This window comes from Mugil cephalus, chromosome 10, assembly GCF_022458985.1.
Source record: "Mugil cephalus isolate CIBA_MC_2020 chromosome 10, CIBA_Mcephalus_1.1, whole genome shotgun sequence".
Classification (NCBI taxonomy): domain Eukaryota; kingdom Metazoa; phylum Chordata; class Actinopteri; order Mugiliformes; family Mugilidae; genus Mugil; species Mugil cephalus.
In genome coordinates, this window is record NC_061779.1 from 12649768 (window position 1) to 12665093 (window position 15326).

At 40.9% G+C, this 15326-nt stretch overlaps 1 protein-coding gene across 1 annotated transcript in view; it reads right to left on the minus strand.

The window, feature by feature from the left end:
* Positions 1–398: 398 nt before the first annotated feature.
* Positions 399–15326, minus strand: part of pclob (piccolo presynaptic cytomatrix protein b) — a 55389-nt gene continuing 40461 nt past the window's right edge. The window contains exons 19-36 of the mRNA XM_047595567.1: positions 14831–14919; positions 14630–14705; positions 14406–14531; positions 12746–12854; positions 12457–12524; positions 12118–12356; positions 11413–11460; positions 11182–11312; positions 9765–9791; positions 9237–9330; positions 8416–8487; positions 7765–8071; positions 7335–7529; positions 5481–5622; positions 5335–5393; positions 4492–4629; positions 4236–4381; positions 399–3655 (exon numbers count right to left, since the gene is read on the minus strand). Of these exons, the coding sequence (XP_047451523.1) occupies positions 3512–3655; positions 4236–4381; positions 4492–4629; positions 5335–5393; positions 5481–5622; positions 7335–7529; positions 7765–8071; positions 8416–8487; positions 9237–9330; positions 9765–9791; positions 11182–11312; positions 11413–11460; positions 12118–12356; positions 12457–12524; positions 12746–12854; positions 14406–14531; positions 14630–14705; positions 14831–14919 (2210 nt within the window). The 3' untranslated portion in view covers positions 399–3511. The remainder of the gene's footprint in view (positions 3656–4235; positions 4382–4491; positions 4630–5334; positions 5394–5480; positions 5623–7334; positions 7530–7764; positions 8072–8415; positions 8488–9236; positions 9331–9764; positions 9792–11181; positions 11313–11412; positions 11461–12117; positions 12357–12456; positions 12525–12745; positions 12855–14405; positions 14532–14629; positions 14706–14830; positions 14920–15326) is intronic.

Consider the following 15326-nt stretch of genomic DNA (forward strand, 5'->3'; position numbering starts at 1 on the left):
TCACATGAGCTGGGTTCCTCTCAAGGTTTCTTCCTGTTTTTGTTTTTTTTTCCTTGCCACCGTCGCATTTAGGCTTGCTCACCTAATTTTAAGCCTCCTACACAGCTGTTTCTGTTTCAGTTAATGACTGTGTTTCAACTTAAATGTGACATTGATGAGCGTTAGTGCCTGTTTGGTATAATTGGTTGATCATACACCTGACTACAATCCTGCAAAACCCCTGGCTTTTTGGAAGTGTACCAATAAGAACTGATGCTGGTTTGAAGGCATTAGATTTAGTACTTCCACATTTAATTAAGGAGTTACACTTTAAAATAAATAGAAACAATATATGTTGGTATGCAATCTTTAAAATCTATTTTCACAGTTGAAAACATGACCACACTGAGCTCTGGATGTGCAATATAGCTCTTCTTAATATTTATTCTTTAGACTCAGGGGAAACGCTGATTTTTTTTACAGCACAATTTGCATATCTCAACACATCCTGTGTACAACCACAAAACCATAACAGTATATGCTTTGTTTTTACACTGGGTGAAAAACAAGACAATTTTACAAGCATATTTCTTCACACTCAGCATACAGATAAATCTATACATATTCTCTCTCTTTTTAAACATAATCTTTAGGCAAAATATACTGACAAACCATCAACAAAACATGCAACATCCAAAACGGAAAGTTTCAGACGACTATTGAAGTTGAATATTTTTTTTTTCTCCCTTTGTGTTGTTTCAGCAGTTCACGGGACGCAGTTGCACAGATAGTCATCAGTTGACAGCACATGTTTTCATTACACAGTCAACTCCCCTTATACAACTATAGACACGCATCGCTGTACAGTTTTAAGTCTTTTGCGGTTAATTTTTCTTTTTTTTTTTCGACACACACATGCTCAAACGTCGGACAATATAAACATTCAATCTTTGTAGAAAATAAACACTTTATGTACACATGTCAAACAACTTGAGTCACATTCACACCCTTCAGGACAACAACGAATGAGTGGTTTCACGATTACACGCAACGGCTGATCTAAACGAACAGTATTTAGCTGGAAGGAGGCCTAATGAAACACGAGGGGTTAAACAGTCATGACGCAGCATCGAGATAACATTTCGTATTTTCTGTACCGTGTACACGAACTGTTAGATACATTATGAGGATGATTAAGTTAAGTGTGCCCCACCCCACCAAGATTGTGCATTGTGTTTAGGAACTCCAAATATGTCTGCATGTTTGTTTTTTTTCTTTTTGCCACATAAATACAAAATGCACAGCACAATATTTTCTGCCACCACATACGTACACCATGACTCAGTCCATTTCAGTGCAGAAACACAAAACACGTAACCTTGCATGTCATGATAATGGTAACAAACCAAGCAATGTCATAATAAAGTGCACAAGCTCCATGGAGATGTTAACAGCTGTTAGCATCGATATATAATAAAATCAGTAAAAAAATCAATATATTTAATATTTTCTTTCAGTGATGTACAAATTAAATGTTAATTTATTTTTTTCCTATTAAGACATATTTGAAGACGATATGTTCACGGATAAAACTTTTGATTCCAAAAAACACAAATGCATTCAAACACATATGTTGCATAGAATTACTTCAAAGAATGGGTCTGGAATAAAAAATGATAACAAATATATATATAATCAAGGTTGGCACAGCAAAATAATTGTCAACATTGGAAAAATAACAAACAAAAAAAAATCCAACCACGTTCCTTCACTTGTTATGCTCTCCTTTATGTTCAGGGTCGCTTTAGGATTCATATAAGAGATAAGTGACATCTTGTTCTCAGCGTTTGTTTTGTCCATGTTGCGTCGTCAGCCCTGTGATATGCCTAAACACCCAGACAGTAGCTCTGAGGGTCACTATTCTCCTCCTGTAGATGTGATGGCAAAACGAGACGAAAACATGTTTTATCTGCTCGTGTTCCAGTATTGACACTGGCCTCTGGCGTTAGTCTGACCCCAAACATGACCGGGCCCCGGTGGGCCTGAGTGAGTGTTTTGGTCCCGGGCAGTGAAAAGAGGCTGGTTCACTGTGTTTTAACGGGAGTCACTGACACAAAACAGTACGGTGTTTTACAGCACAGCCAAACACACAAATATATTCTTTTTTTTCTGCACTTTAAAAATCATTTCCAGGAAAAACTCAGACTGGGGGGGCTTTACTAACACTGAGGTAATGACAGTTTCAACTCTAGTTAGGGTTTTGACACAATGTGTGTGAATTTACACGTCCATACCAACCGTGTAATAACATGGAAGGAAAGCACAGAAAGAAACAACGAACTCTAAGCCACTACTACAGCCTTAAAGTAAAATGTTGCACACGTGACACAGATGTGATAAGCGCTTGTCGTCCTCTAAGGATGGCTTGGAACATTCAACGCAGCGTACGCTTGGGGCTTCGGAGCCCTATGAGATGCCGTTCATTTTTATTGTGAGTCGAGCCTGTCCTACTATATCATGCTTGTGAAATAGTAATCATATGTTGACCTTGACCAGACGGACAGAGGGAGCTGCTGAACATGATCACAAACATCCTTGAGCTCACATAGGTCCGCATTCACATAATAATTATTAAGACTGCCTACACCATAAATTAATGGATTGTCAGTGCGCCACCCATAGCTTCAGTCTAAAGATCAAATGTCTATATTTTATGCATATATATATAATAATCTTATAATCTAGTGACAAGAGAACAACTCTTAGACTGTATATTTAGATATATTCTGCATCTGATATCTTTGTATATCATATAAATATCACTGTACAATGTGATTTTCTGATATGCTCTGTATTTCTGCACGTGGGGTATTTACAGTCAGAAGGTGCTGTACATTTAATCTTCATCTCACCGCATAGGTCAGCTCACTTCTACATAAGCTTTGTTAGTTCCTTTTTTCTTTTTTTTTTTTTACATGAAAGTGATAGACTATTATACAAAACAAAATGCATTCCATCATCGTTAAACATTTCAATACCACCGAAGTCCACACACATCACAATCAGCATTTGGGCATCACAACAATGACTCTCATATAGAGAAAATGCAATTTCATTTTTATTTATTTTTTTATCTTTTCCTCTGTGGTTAGCACAGTTGCAAAGCAACAAAACAGCCATGCCTCATGTGGATTGTGGAATTGGAGCTATGTTGAAGAAGGCGTGACTGCCCTCAAAGCCGTATTGCTGTGGAGTATCTATCAGTGCCTGCCTCGGTTTTTGCATCGTACATGCAAAGCCAATAGCCCTCAGAGCCTCGACATGGGAAGAGGTGGACATGTGTGCTGGCAGTGTTGGACTGATACAATTGCAATGTTGTTTTCGCATAATTCCCTTTTTCTTATGACTTATAAAGGGAGGACATAACTTAAATTATTTTTTTTCTCATTTCCTCTCATCTTCTTTCCTCTCACTCGAGCATTTTGTCATCAAATCCCTGAACTTTACGCTGTCCGTCTTTTTGGCCTGGTCCTCAGGGGTTGGTCTGAGTCGAGCTGACGAACAGTTTGTGCCAGCTGACCACTCTCTTCCTCATGTCCACCTTGTCAAGCCAGATGTAGGCTTCCCCTATTAAGGTCTTCTTCATGAACTTCCCTCCATTAGACACCAAGAAAAGCTGGAAAGAAAAAAAACAACGACAAAAAAAACAGATTAGTTAATCTGTTGTCAGCTCATGCACACAATCCACTTCATAAGACGCACAGGCATTATTTTGTGTATGGAAAAATGACCACTGTACGGGGTGCTATGGGGTGTAAAGTTGCGCATGTTAAAATGAACACACATTTTTTCCCACATTCATCTCCAAAATACTAAAAGTCTTGTTTTCCAAGTCACCTTTTCATCACATTTACTAAATGTTAAATCTAAGTGTAAATCTTTAATCAAAATGTTAAATGTAGCGCTTGGCAAAACTAAATATTTTGCTAATATGCTTTTATTTTGGTACTTCTGCTGAACGGCAGCATCAATTAGCATATTAGCTGAATATTTAGTTTCGCCAAGTGCTACATTTAACATTTACATTTAGATTATTATTATTATTTTTTTTTTTAGTATTTTTATAATGTATTTATTACGTATTATTTTTGGTGTTTCTCCGCTAAATAACTGGTTTGTAATTTGGTTGATAAACAATGCTGCAAAGTAACTCTATTGCAGAGAGACAACACATATTTCACTGTGCCATACAGTACCTGGATGGAGTGTCCAGTTGGGTTTAGGGGGAATCTGAAGGTCTCATTGAAAGAAGGCTCCCTGTCATGTCGGCAGACTCTGGTCTTCTTCTTGATGATTCTCTTCTGAGTGGCGACGTTCACCACATACAACTTCACATATAGGTCTGGATACAATTTAGAAAAATGAATGTGATTTAGTCACAATGCAAACTATTTCTTGTTAATTCACGGCATTTCATATAGATTCATGTTTGTGCACAAATAACTTCCAGACCTGGTAGGTGATCTGGGCTTTTGAACTTGTACGTGATGTTTCTGCACTGAAGGATCTCCAAGACCAGTTGGTCCCCTTCTGTCTTCACCTCCTTCTTCAGAGCGACCTTGATCTCCCCCATTACTTGTGTTTTACCACCTAACGAGAGGGAAAGGAAGATATCTGTATTTCTTTATTCGGATAGGCCTTGCTGAGCACCTTGCTATGTACCTGCAGGCGAATTCTTACAGTTGCACACGTGGTGCCGGTGTCACTTAAAGCTTATTTAAATTATTTAACAATTATGCATCACTAAACCTGAGCTTCAAGCAGAATGAAACCAGGTCACAGTACATCTCCACAGTTTCTCAAGGCCCTATAGATTGTAGTAAGTGTCTCTAATTATGTTGAAGATTTTAACTTGACAAGCTTAGTTAAATATGGTAAACAGAGTTGCCAGGAACCATGGAAATAACCTCTCTGTGTCTGTGTAACAGCTGCCAGGCTACAGCCTAAAATGACCTTGAGTTCTTTGTTACAAATTGAAACTAGAGATGGACGAGGAGGCATCATGACACCCGAGATACATGAAATGTAGATATAGTTATGACAGCAGCAAGGATAGTGTGACATCCACTACTCTTCCAACTTATTAAGCCACGCATTAAGACATTACGCTTGGCTGATAATGGTGATTGACAACAAGCTCTCAACTGATTCAGTAATTCAACAATGTCATTATGAGGACATACGGTAGAGGTGGTTAAATAAGAGCTGGGTTAAAAAAAGAAACGTGTCATTATGCAAAATGACCAACAGGGGGAGATGCACTACCAAGAAAAAAATAATATTTCTGGAGCTTGCCTTCATTTTCAGGAGTCCCTTGTTGGTTTTTGTCGGTGCCGTTAGGAATAGTCTTGCCACTGTGAAGGCAAAAGAAAATAAAAACCTTTGAGTTACTCACAATATCATCAGCATCTAAATTTTGCTGCTAAAACTGATGGTCTTACATGCGTGGCACTTGAAAAATGGCGCTGTCCACCCCAGTGCCTGCCCCTTCCTCCCCATCCAGACCGCTGTAGGCATCTCCAACGAGACTTGGGGCAGACAGCACCACTGAACCTGAGACATCACCTAGCCGGTGTCCCGGTCCTGCAGACAGTAAGAAATAGTATGATGGTGAGGAAACACCCATCTGTCGAAACACACATAATCTCTTCTGGCACAGAAGAGACGTCTGGAAAGGCTTCACCCTCGGAGTTATCACTCACTGACAGAGACACTGTCTGTCAGACTTAACCGTGATTAAGCATCCCGTAGCATATCTGTGTAGATGACACGGTGTCCTTGCATTTAGCAGTGAAGCGTTTACCCTCAGTTAATGCACAGCAACAAATGAAGGTCACTACTGTAAGTTTCATTAACACAGAAAAAGGAACTCAGTGCAGGACAGTGTAGATGTTTCTTCGTACTCTTTCTGGCTGATGTAGATTGATTTATGCACATGCAGTATGAAAGAGTCTGATAGAGAATATGTGAAATATTATGTCTGAAACTATCTCATGCTCAAAAGCAAGAACTGGAAATTCTGCTCCTAGCCCCAAAAACGCGAGTATATCATTGATAAGAGTAGCATAAAAATAAATAGATTCAAACGCACTCTCACAGGCAGCCACACACTGCATACATGAAGTTCAGTGTTCATACATTTTTTTTAGGTTAGTTATGGTTTTGTTTTTAGTTTTATGGTAAGTTTAAAACTAGGATTGATAATAATTATCAATGCACTTATTGACATGTTTGCTATGTGCCTCACCTTCCCTTGACACTTCTTCTCCTCTCATCGCTTTACTCTCATTGGCCGGTGAGTGCAGAGTGAGCCTCCTGTTGACTTTTGAAACCTCTTGGTGTTTCTGTGTTTCCTGGTTCAGCCTCACATTTGAGTCCCCTTTGTTATGGGCGTCGGGAACGGGAACGGGTTGGGCAGGGTGGGAGGACTGTGTGGCAAACCTGTGTGTGCCTGTGTGTGTTTTGTGACTTTCCTAGGGGTTCATTCAATATGACACACACATGCACATATGCAGCGAGACTGCAGTACCAAAAGGTACTCAGTGGCCAGGAAACAATAGCCAGGGAATCTGCAACTGCATGCTGAAATGGCTCCAACACCGGTCTGACTTATCTCACATAGGAGTTACAACACTGTTCTTGATTTCAAGGACATCACAAGGAGGATATTACGTAAAGTTTAGTGGGCGTTGTTTAAATCACGTTAATATAGGAAGACGTAAGACGTGAGGGTTTGTCATCCCAACTTGGTTTCTATACTGGGGTTGGAAAGCTCCACACAGGTTCTGTAGAAACCATATGCTTGGGATTGGCACATGCACACTCATGTAAAACAGAGGGGTCTGCATCTCTAAGTTTGGAGCTAATTAAATATATGTATTTTTTCCCATTATTTTTGTTATATTTAAGATATCAATGTTATGTTATAATTAAAATACCCAAACAGACAGCAATATATTAAACTTATTGAACTTATTTATATAGTGCATATATACTTTGTTGAAATATTTTAGAGCAAATTTATTTATTTTTTCACATGGTTTGCCTTTTTTTGGTCACTGTACTCATAAAACTGATCTAACTTGGTGAAGGATGAGATTAGCCTTACATTATTGATCAAGTTGCTTCGTGGCAAGAGAAAAGTAAGATGAGGCGAGCAGAAGGCAAAGGTAAAATGTTAAGGAGGTGAATGCACAGCAATTCAAGGTTTTCATGTAGGTCTCAACAAAGCTCGCATGCACGGGAAGTAGGAAGCATGTCACAGGAAGTGTGTCACGGGTAGGGGCAGGATTTACTTGGTTGCAGGCGGGACTGTTGCACGGCAGCCTCGGCAGCAGCAATGGCTATCCCGGCATCTTCAAGGTGGGCCTGAGTGACGCTGCTCTTGCTTTGGCTTCGGGACGGGCCATGGGAGCGCAGTTGGCCGTCAGAGGAAGACTTTGAGCTGCCCGGGCTGCTGTGTGACTTTTCCAAAGGCAACATTTGCATGTCTGGAGGACATGAAATAAAGGGTTATAAGTGTTGAAGAGAAAACTGGAGACAGGAAAATAAAACGCATAGCATTCCTGATTGTACCACCTGTTACATCTTTCAACATATGATTATGGAGACCTGCCACTAATCTCTCTCATAATTGAAATAAATACTCATATAAGATAAACCAATATATATGAAAATTATGGAAATTTTAAGTGTTAAAAATATACAATCTGGCTATTACTTTACCTTTGGCTGGATCAGGGAAGATTCCGTGGCTTCTGCTCTTGATGACAGAGTTTTTAGGTGAATCGTGACCCCCTTCTCCCTGCCCCGGAGCGAGACCCTGTCCCATTCCATGCCCCTGTCCGGGCCCTGACATGTGGGCCTGACCCTGGCCATATCCCTGACCAAGACCTTGACCTGACCCGGACCCTGGCGGGCCCTGGGCTGCATGGTGGGCTCTGCTGTGCTCAATGCTTTCACTTTGCTCCTTCAGAGGCAGCCAGCGAGGAGTGTTGTCCAGCTGGGCAGTGTTTGACAAGTCAATCAGCACCTGAGACACGAAAAAAAAGATGATAGAAGGAAACAAGCTGAGGCGTTTGCATGATGATAGACAAGAGATTTTGCAATGTGTGCAGGTAGTATATTTGCAAAAATGCAGTGCATTCTGCTTTTAGTACAATGTAAATAGGTGCATAGGCCAATGCCTGTATGCATTGCATTTACAGGCATTTATAGAGACACATACTGTCAATATATTAGGTTGCTTTCTGAAAATAGGCTCCATAAAAAAATAAAAAAATAAATAAGTAAAGCAGCAGAAATCTTTTGTGTAAGGTAAAGGCTAAAAGCATTTGACATTTTCAGACATGGGATTCACATTTCAAAGGCACTCACTTCTCCAAGAAAGTCATTGGAGGAGGATCTGTCATAATCCCACACTGTCACCTCCAGGGTCTTTTTCTTCAACTGAATTGAAAGTGAGAAGAAAAAAGAAAGAGAGTCACAGATTATACTTTATAAGGTTTTCTGAGTACATGTAAACTATATTATGTGTAAAGGAAGGAAATGTGGGCGTGTGCTTAAGTGCGCTTGTGATTGCATGGACGTGGGTGGCGGAATTAGAAATGCACATGTATATGAATTCATGCCAATTTGGAGGGCCACTGAATCAGCAAGGAAACTGTAGAGTTACATTCAATGCATGCCAGTGTACAGCATCTATAAGCATGTGTGCACATGTGTGTAGAAACATGTGGGAGTAAAAGAAAAAAAAAATATATATATATATGCAAAGCAGTATTTGCAACATTATGTCTTTTCAGTACTTGCTGTAATATGCAGCAGTGGTGCTGCTGCATCTGTCACAAACAACAGAAGCTCCTAGCAAACACAGATACCCAAGAATAAACACATGCTCGCATGTAACCGCAGTGACAGACGAGCGCACGTGCACATGATTGCCTATCACGTCTCCTGTCGCTCTTTGTGTTACAGTAGCATGCGACTTGGTTGTGTGCTGACACTGTGTGAGAGCGGAAATGGTCCTTGTTAACGTGAGCCTTGGGCATGGCTGATGTGAGGCTGCACTGGGATACTGAAAACAGACTTGGGGGGACAAGACATATCACATAAGAATATAAGACATCCACATTACCCAGAGTGGCTAAAAGCAAATAAAGAAACCGCACAAGCAAGACTGTGTGCATGCACAGTACCTGCTCCAAATGAATGTTCTTGTAGATGACGGTCTGGTTCCATTCAGGGTTCGTGGTCTTCTGGGCATACTTGGTCCTTCTCCTGTTATCAGCACTAATGACGTATGATAATTGGAAGGATTGGTCGTCAGTAATACATTTAGAAAAATCTCTTCTCTGCCTGATCCCATGGCAAACAATCACCAAACTATGATATACTCAGTAAATGGACTGGATAGATGCTTGTAAAATGATCAGTCTCCTGTTGTGGAGACATCAGAAACAATTTGAAATGTCTTTTTTTTTCTTGACTAGGATGCTTTTACAAAATTAAGAACTACTTTGGAGACAGAAGCTGAGGAGAGTTAAAGTGAGAGGCATGGAGAGAAAATGCAAAGACAGGTGTGTTCTTAAAGACTGTGAAGTACAGAGCAGATAATTGGACGAACAACAAAGGCTACAACAGAAGGATGGAAAAACGTTTTCGGTGACATAATTTACAGAAAAAAAAGGAACACCAACTAAAAGCAAAGATCAGCACCACACTACCTTGCATTCTGGACAACCATGACTTGGCTGAGGGAGTCCAGAAGAGGAAGAGGAGGGCAGATATCACAAACAAGAAAAGCAAAAACACAAAAAACAGTCAGAGAAGCCCAGAGAGCTCAAAGAAAATGCAGTAAAGGATGGAGAGCTGAGGCAATCAATAATCTCTGCAGGGTGTATTGCTGTTTTGATAGCCAAACAATAGAAGTGAGGCTTAAAAAAGGCCCATAGGTGAATGAATTTACTATTCTGAACCGTGATACCGTGGCTGTGCACTTTCCTGCTAATGTCTGACAAATGTATTTCAAAATACTCTTGGAGAAGCACGACAGGAGTGCTCTCGATGAGCTTTCATTTCTAACCAATGCCGCATGTAGGTAGAGATGGTGTATAATCTCATAAACAGGCCTGGTGCAGTCATTATCTAGGAACAGATAATGTTACAGAGCAGATCGAGGCTATATCGATCCTTTCTCTTGCTATTTGCAGGCCTTTCAGATGACTACCAAACTACTTGCTTCAGTCAAAAGTAGACTGAATAATATATATGTATATACACTGATCAGGCATAACATTATGACCACCTTCCTAGTACTATGTAGGTCTCCCGTTTGCCTCTAAGGCTGCCCTGCGGTGTCTGGCAGCAGGATGCTGTTAGCCTTTGGGCCTTTGGCTCCACTGCATCCCACAGATACTTGATCAGTTTGGGATCTGGTGAATTTTATGGGAGGGAGACGCCTGGTTTGGTTTAGGTGAGTGGTACATGTCTAAGGAACATCCACATGAACGCCAGGTTCAAAAGATTCCCAGCAGAACATTGAATTGTCACAAGATGGTTATTCACTTCTCCAGTCATAATGTTATGCCCGATTGGTGTATGTGTGTATGTGTATTGGTCTGTATTATATACTGTGCAGTCTATACTACATAAACAATAGTATGTGCTATTATTACACTCTTATTGTACAATACTTGTACAATGGTCAACATAGCCTAAACCCCATTGTTGGGTTAGTTTTGGACCTGCCGTTATTTGTGCTTCCAGTTAGATATCAAACTGCATTCTGTTGTGTCTGTACTATAAGCAGTGACAATAAAGCTTAATTTAATCTAGTCTTATCTAATAAAACATGTAGATTGTCTAGCTAGTTTGACACCTCTTGCAGCCTTGAGAACAGTCTAATACACCTATCCATTTATCCACAGAGACCAAATCAAATTGAATCAAATTACAGCACGAATGACTGCCTCATATCATCATGCCCTGAGTCATTCTCTCAGACATACTCGAGTAGTTAGTCAGTTCCATACAGTCGATACAAAGTCAGAAAAAAATCGGGGAAGAAAAAACAAGACAGACACAAAAGCTGAGAGACAGACACAGACCAGACATCAGCGAACAGACAAACTCAGAGCTCACCCTCTCCCAGGAAGGAGGTACACTTTCACAAAAGGGTCAGAGTAGCCGTCGTTGTCCCTCGGGGCCAGGTTTCTAGCCTGCAGGACATGGACGATCAGGTTTCCTAGGTTTCTGTCATAGTTGATCTGGAGCTGTAGGGAAAATAGATGAACGAAGGCTCTGTTAGAGAAAGCCAACTGCTGGGCTGATTGTTTTTTTTTTTTTAGTGTTTATTTAGTTTTTATTTACTACCTGAATTTCTCCTGTGATCGGGTGAGGTGTCTTTATCACCTCTGTTGGCTAAAAGGGAAAATAAAAAGGGGTTGTTGGTGCAGCAATAGAAATGGATTATTCAGGCATTTGTCTGAGAACACATACAGCGATTGCTTTAAGATTAGGTTGCAGTATAAATTAAGAGCATACAGATGAATGGGTACAGAAGAGACAGAGATTTCTCACTGGGTTTATGTGTGTGTAATTTACCAGGGAAAAAAAATAGTCAGTTTCCAGTTTATATTTTATACTAACTGTGCATATGATAGCAAATATATTTCCTTTGTATCCCAGAATCCCATACCCATGGTCATGCCCTGTTTCATGCAGTTTTCTTGTTCCAGCATAATTAACCCTTCACTCATTGATGAAAGCGGTCACGCTGTGTGCCCTTCACGTGCAACCGCCACTAAAGTGGTGTGATTTAATACTAATCGAATCACAGTATCGATGGAGCGTGCAGGATCACAGAGGGTGCGCTGGGCTGCAGTTTGAAACACATACTATATAACATTACAATATTATTCATTCAGAATATTTCTCGATTTTTGTTCCACACAATGCACCAGCCTCTGAACTGTGAATGCATTTGCTTCTATTTCCACACTGGTGCATCTCTTCAGTAGAAACAGATGCATCTGAGATGAACTAGCAGAAAGCACTCTGTCCGGTCAAATCATTTACCTTTTGTCGCTGTTTCTTGTTTATGGCAGGGGATCCAGGCTGGCCGGGGCTTGGCACTCCACTGGAAGCGGCTGATCCAGTACCTGAGTGGAGGAGGGCAGAGCGCTCCAGTGCAGAAAGGACCCCCAAACCCCCAGTTCCAACAACTGCCCCAGCCATACCAGGAGCCTGCTGCTGAGACACCTTCTGCAGCTCTGCAGCCAACTGCTTAGGATCCACACCGGGGGAACGCTGCCCTCCTGGCGAGATAAATGTATGTATAATGCACATTGTATTCATGCGAATTAGGTACACAGATACATACATGCATGCGTCATATCAACAAATCATTGTACATACCAGCCTTAAGCTGGACATGGTGCTCCAGGGCTTGTGGGTGCTCAGGGTCAGACAGCATATTAAGGTCGCTGTTTGGATCCATACAGGACATTTATAATGGAATAACAACCAGTGTATCTTAGCAGCAATCAGTCACAGAGTGGTATTTAGCAGATGATGGGATGGAGTGTGGAATGAATAGAAGGGAAAGGGGAGGCACGTGTCCATGGGTGCAGAGTCACCATATTGCGACTAATAGTGTGATCGTTCCAGTGGGGCAGAGGGATAAATTATGGCAGATGTTACTCACAGTCTCACACAGAGCTCCGCCTCTGCACATGGCTGGCCCATGATGCACTGCACTTCCTCGTAAGTCTTTCCCATTAGCGGGACTCCGTTCCACTCCAGCACCTGCATTCCTGTGGAATGCAAAGACAAGCGTGCAGAGACACGGGAGCGTTATCGGGTCCTGTTGAATATGTTTCATATTCTGTGGGCAAATGCAGGAAAAGAAAAGGAAGAAAAATGTCCCCTAGAGCATGAAACAAGAGTTTCGCGTTTTGGTTTAGCCCACAAAGAGCGAAAATGTTGTAAAAACACTGCAACAAAACAAGACAAGCAAGACAGTGTGTAAATTAATTACACACCAATCAGGCAGAACATAATGACCACCTTCCTAATATGTGGTGGGTGTGGGGAGGGGCCTCTGTGTATCAGACTTATTTCAATGCATACCTTATATATTTGATCAGTTTAGGATCTTAGGGAATAGTTTAGGGAATTTGGAGGCCAGGTTGACACCTTGTGCTCTTTTTCATGTTTGTACACGTGCTGCCATCAATGAGTGTCCTTGCTATGAGGTGGTGGTGCGTGGTCTGGTCTAGGTGAGTGCTACATGTCACATCTGCATGAATGGTCCAAGGTCCAAGTTTCACAGCAGAACATTTTATTGTCCCAAGACGGCATTTACATCAGTGGTCATAATGTTATGCCTGATCGTGTATAATATTAAAATTATTTAGATAATTTACAAAAATCACTACACACCAAACTGAAACCTCCAATCCAAATCCCAAACTTACACTTACACACCTGAAACATGATCTTCTGCTGCTGAAACAACTCACCAGCTGCTGTGATAATAAAGGTTTGATATAATAAGTCTGCATCTTTGTGCATGAGCCAGTGCCTGTTTAAAATATTCCCTCTGCTCTCTCTATATAATCCCTTTCCTCCCCCCTTTTTTTTTTTCTCACAGCACCTTAAGGCATGTTCCGCTGCTTTTCTCTTTCAGTGAAACATCAACATCACATTTGCATAGTTCCAGTTCAGTACTTTCTAGAAAGTAAACCAGACGTCCTGGCCATAACAATCATTCCATACTGCAGCTAATAATTTCATGAAGAGGGAAAGCAACGCAGTCTTTTCCGTCTTATATTTTCAATACACACAAACAATAATGGAATATATGACGCTTAAAAGAAATGCATCGTCAGTCCAAGTACTAGAACCAGTTTCGTCATTGAGCAATCTTACACCTTAGAACTGTGATAATTTCCTCTGTTAAGGCTCTTCTCTGTATAAACTATTAATTTCTAGTAAAATGCAAAATAAGATTGTGAAGGTAGTGGGGTTTTTAAGGTTTATGGACATGAGCACTGAGTGTGCATTTGTCTGTGCTAGCATTTGTGTGTTTTGTATGTCTATAATGATGCTAAATATAGTCTAATGACTAACACAGCCCACTGGTGTGGAGGGAGAGTTTTCTATGTCTGTGTGTGACGTGTCTGGGAATGAGACATGACAGACCAGCACACACAGAGCTACAGTAGCCTTTCAAATTGCCATCTGGAATCCAGTCATTCAGGCAAGATTTGGCTGAAGGCATACACTGCCCTAAAATCAGAAACAGTTTAATGGTTTATGTTTACATCATTAAACTTTCTGGCCTTTTTTAATTCATGTCTTACCCTCTATAACTTTTCCAGTTTCTTCAGCCACACCACCAGGGATGACCTTGGCAATATAGGCTCCAATCTCTCCATGGCTGCCTGGAATCTCCTTCCCGCCTACCACGCGGATCCCAAGCCCATTCCCTGAGGTAAAAATAAACGCATTAATCCTTAGACTAAAAAAACAAGGATAGTGTATTGTTGTGTGCCTAATCCTTGTATGGTGGGTCTTTGCCTTATACCTGATACACTGGTGTCCTTCATGTCTCTCTTAAGCTTGATGTGAGTGTGAGGGAAGGCATAAGGAACCAGTTTCATCTGAGAGACATTTCAAAGGGAAAATTAAAGCATTAAGAAAAAAGGTTGCATTGCATTAAAAAAACAAAAAAACAAAAACAAAAAAAAAACGCATAAATAGAATGAGGCTGAATGTTGGATCACACCTGTCTTCTGTCTGAAATGCTTCCACTCTGAGGATGCCCTTCTCTAGGCTTATCAAACCAGTCGGTGTCTTCCCGCCTCAGGTGGTAGGCTAGACAGACAAGGAGAAGTAGTCATCAAAACACATGCACATGCAAACACACACTTATCTACACAGTCGCTGATAGCTTGATAAACCTCTGCTTTAAATATGATGATGACCATTCGGGCAGAGATCAATCTAGCAATCAAGCTACGGAAACGGTTTCTATCAGTCCATCACACATCCACTCCCATTTGCTTAAACGTAGGAAGATCTTTGATCTGTCCTGACTGGATAGGTGAAAGCAAAGAACTAAAAACCCTGCTCCAACCTATCCATAACCTCGGCAAGATCAAATGATCACTGCAAACACTAAATGACAGATGAATACATTTCAGGTTTGCAGCTTTTAAAACATTTCAAGTCTGGCATGCTTCGGACACCATGCAGTGCTCCCTGTTTGAACACAACTTTTT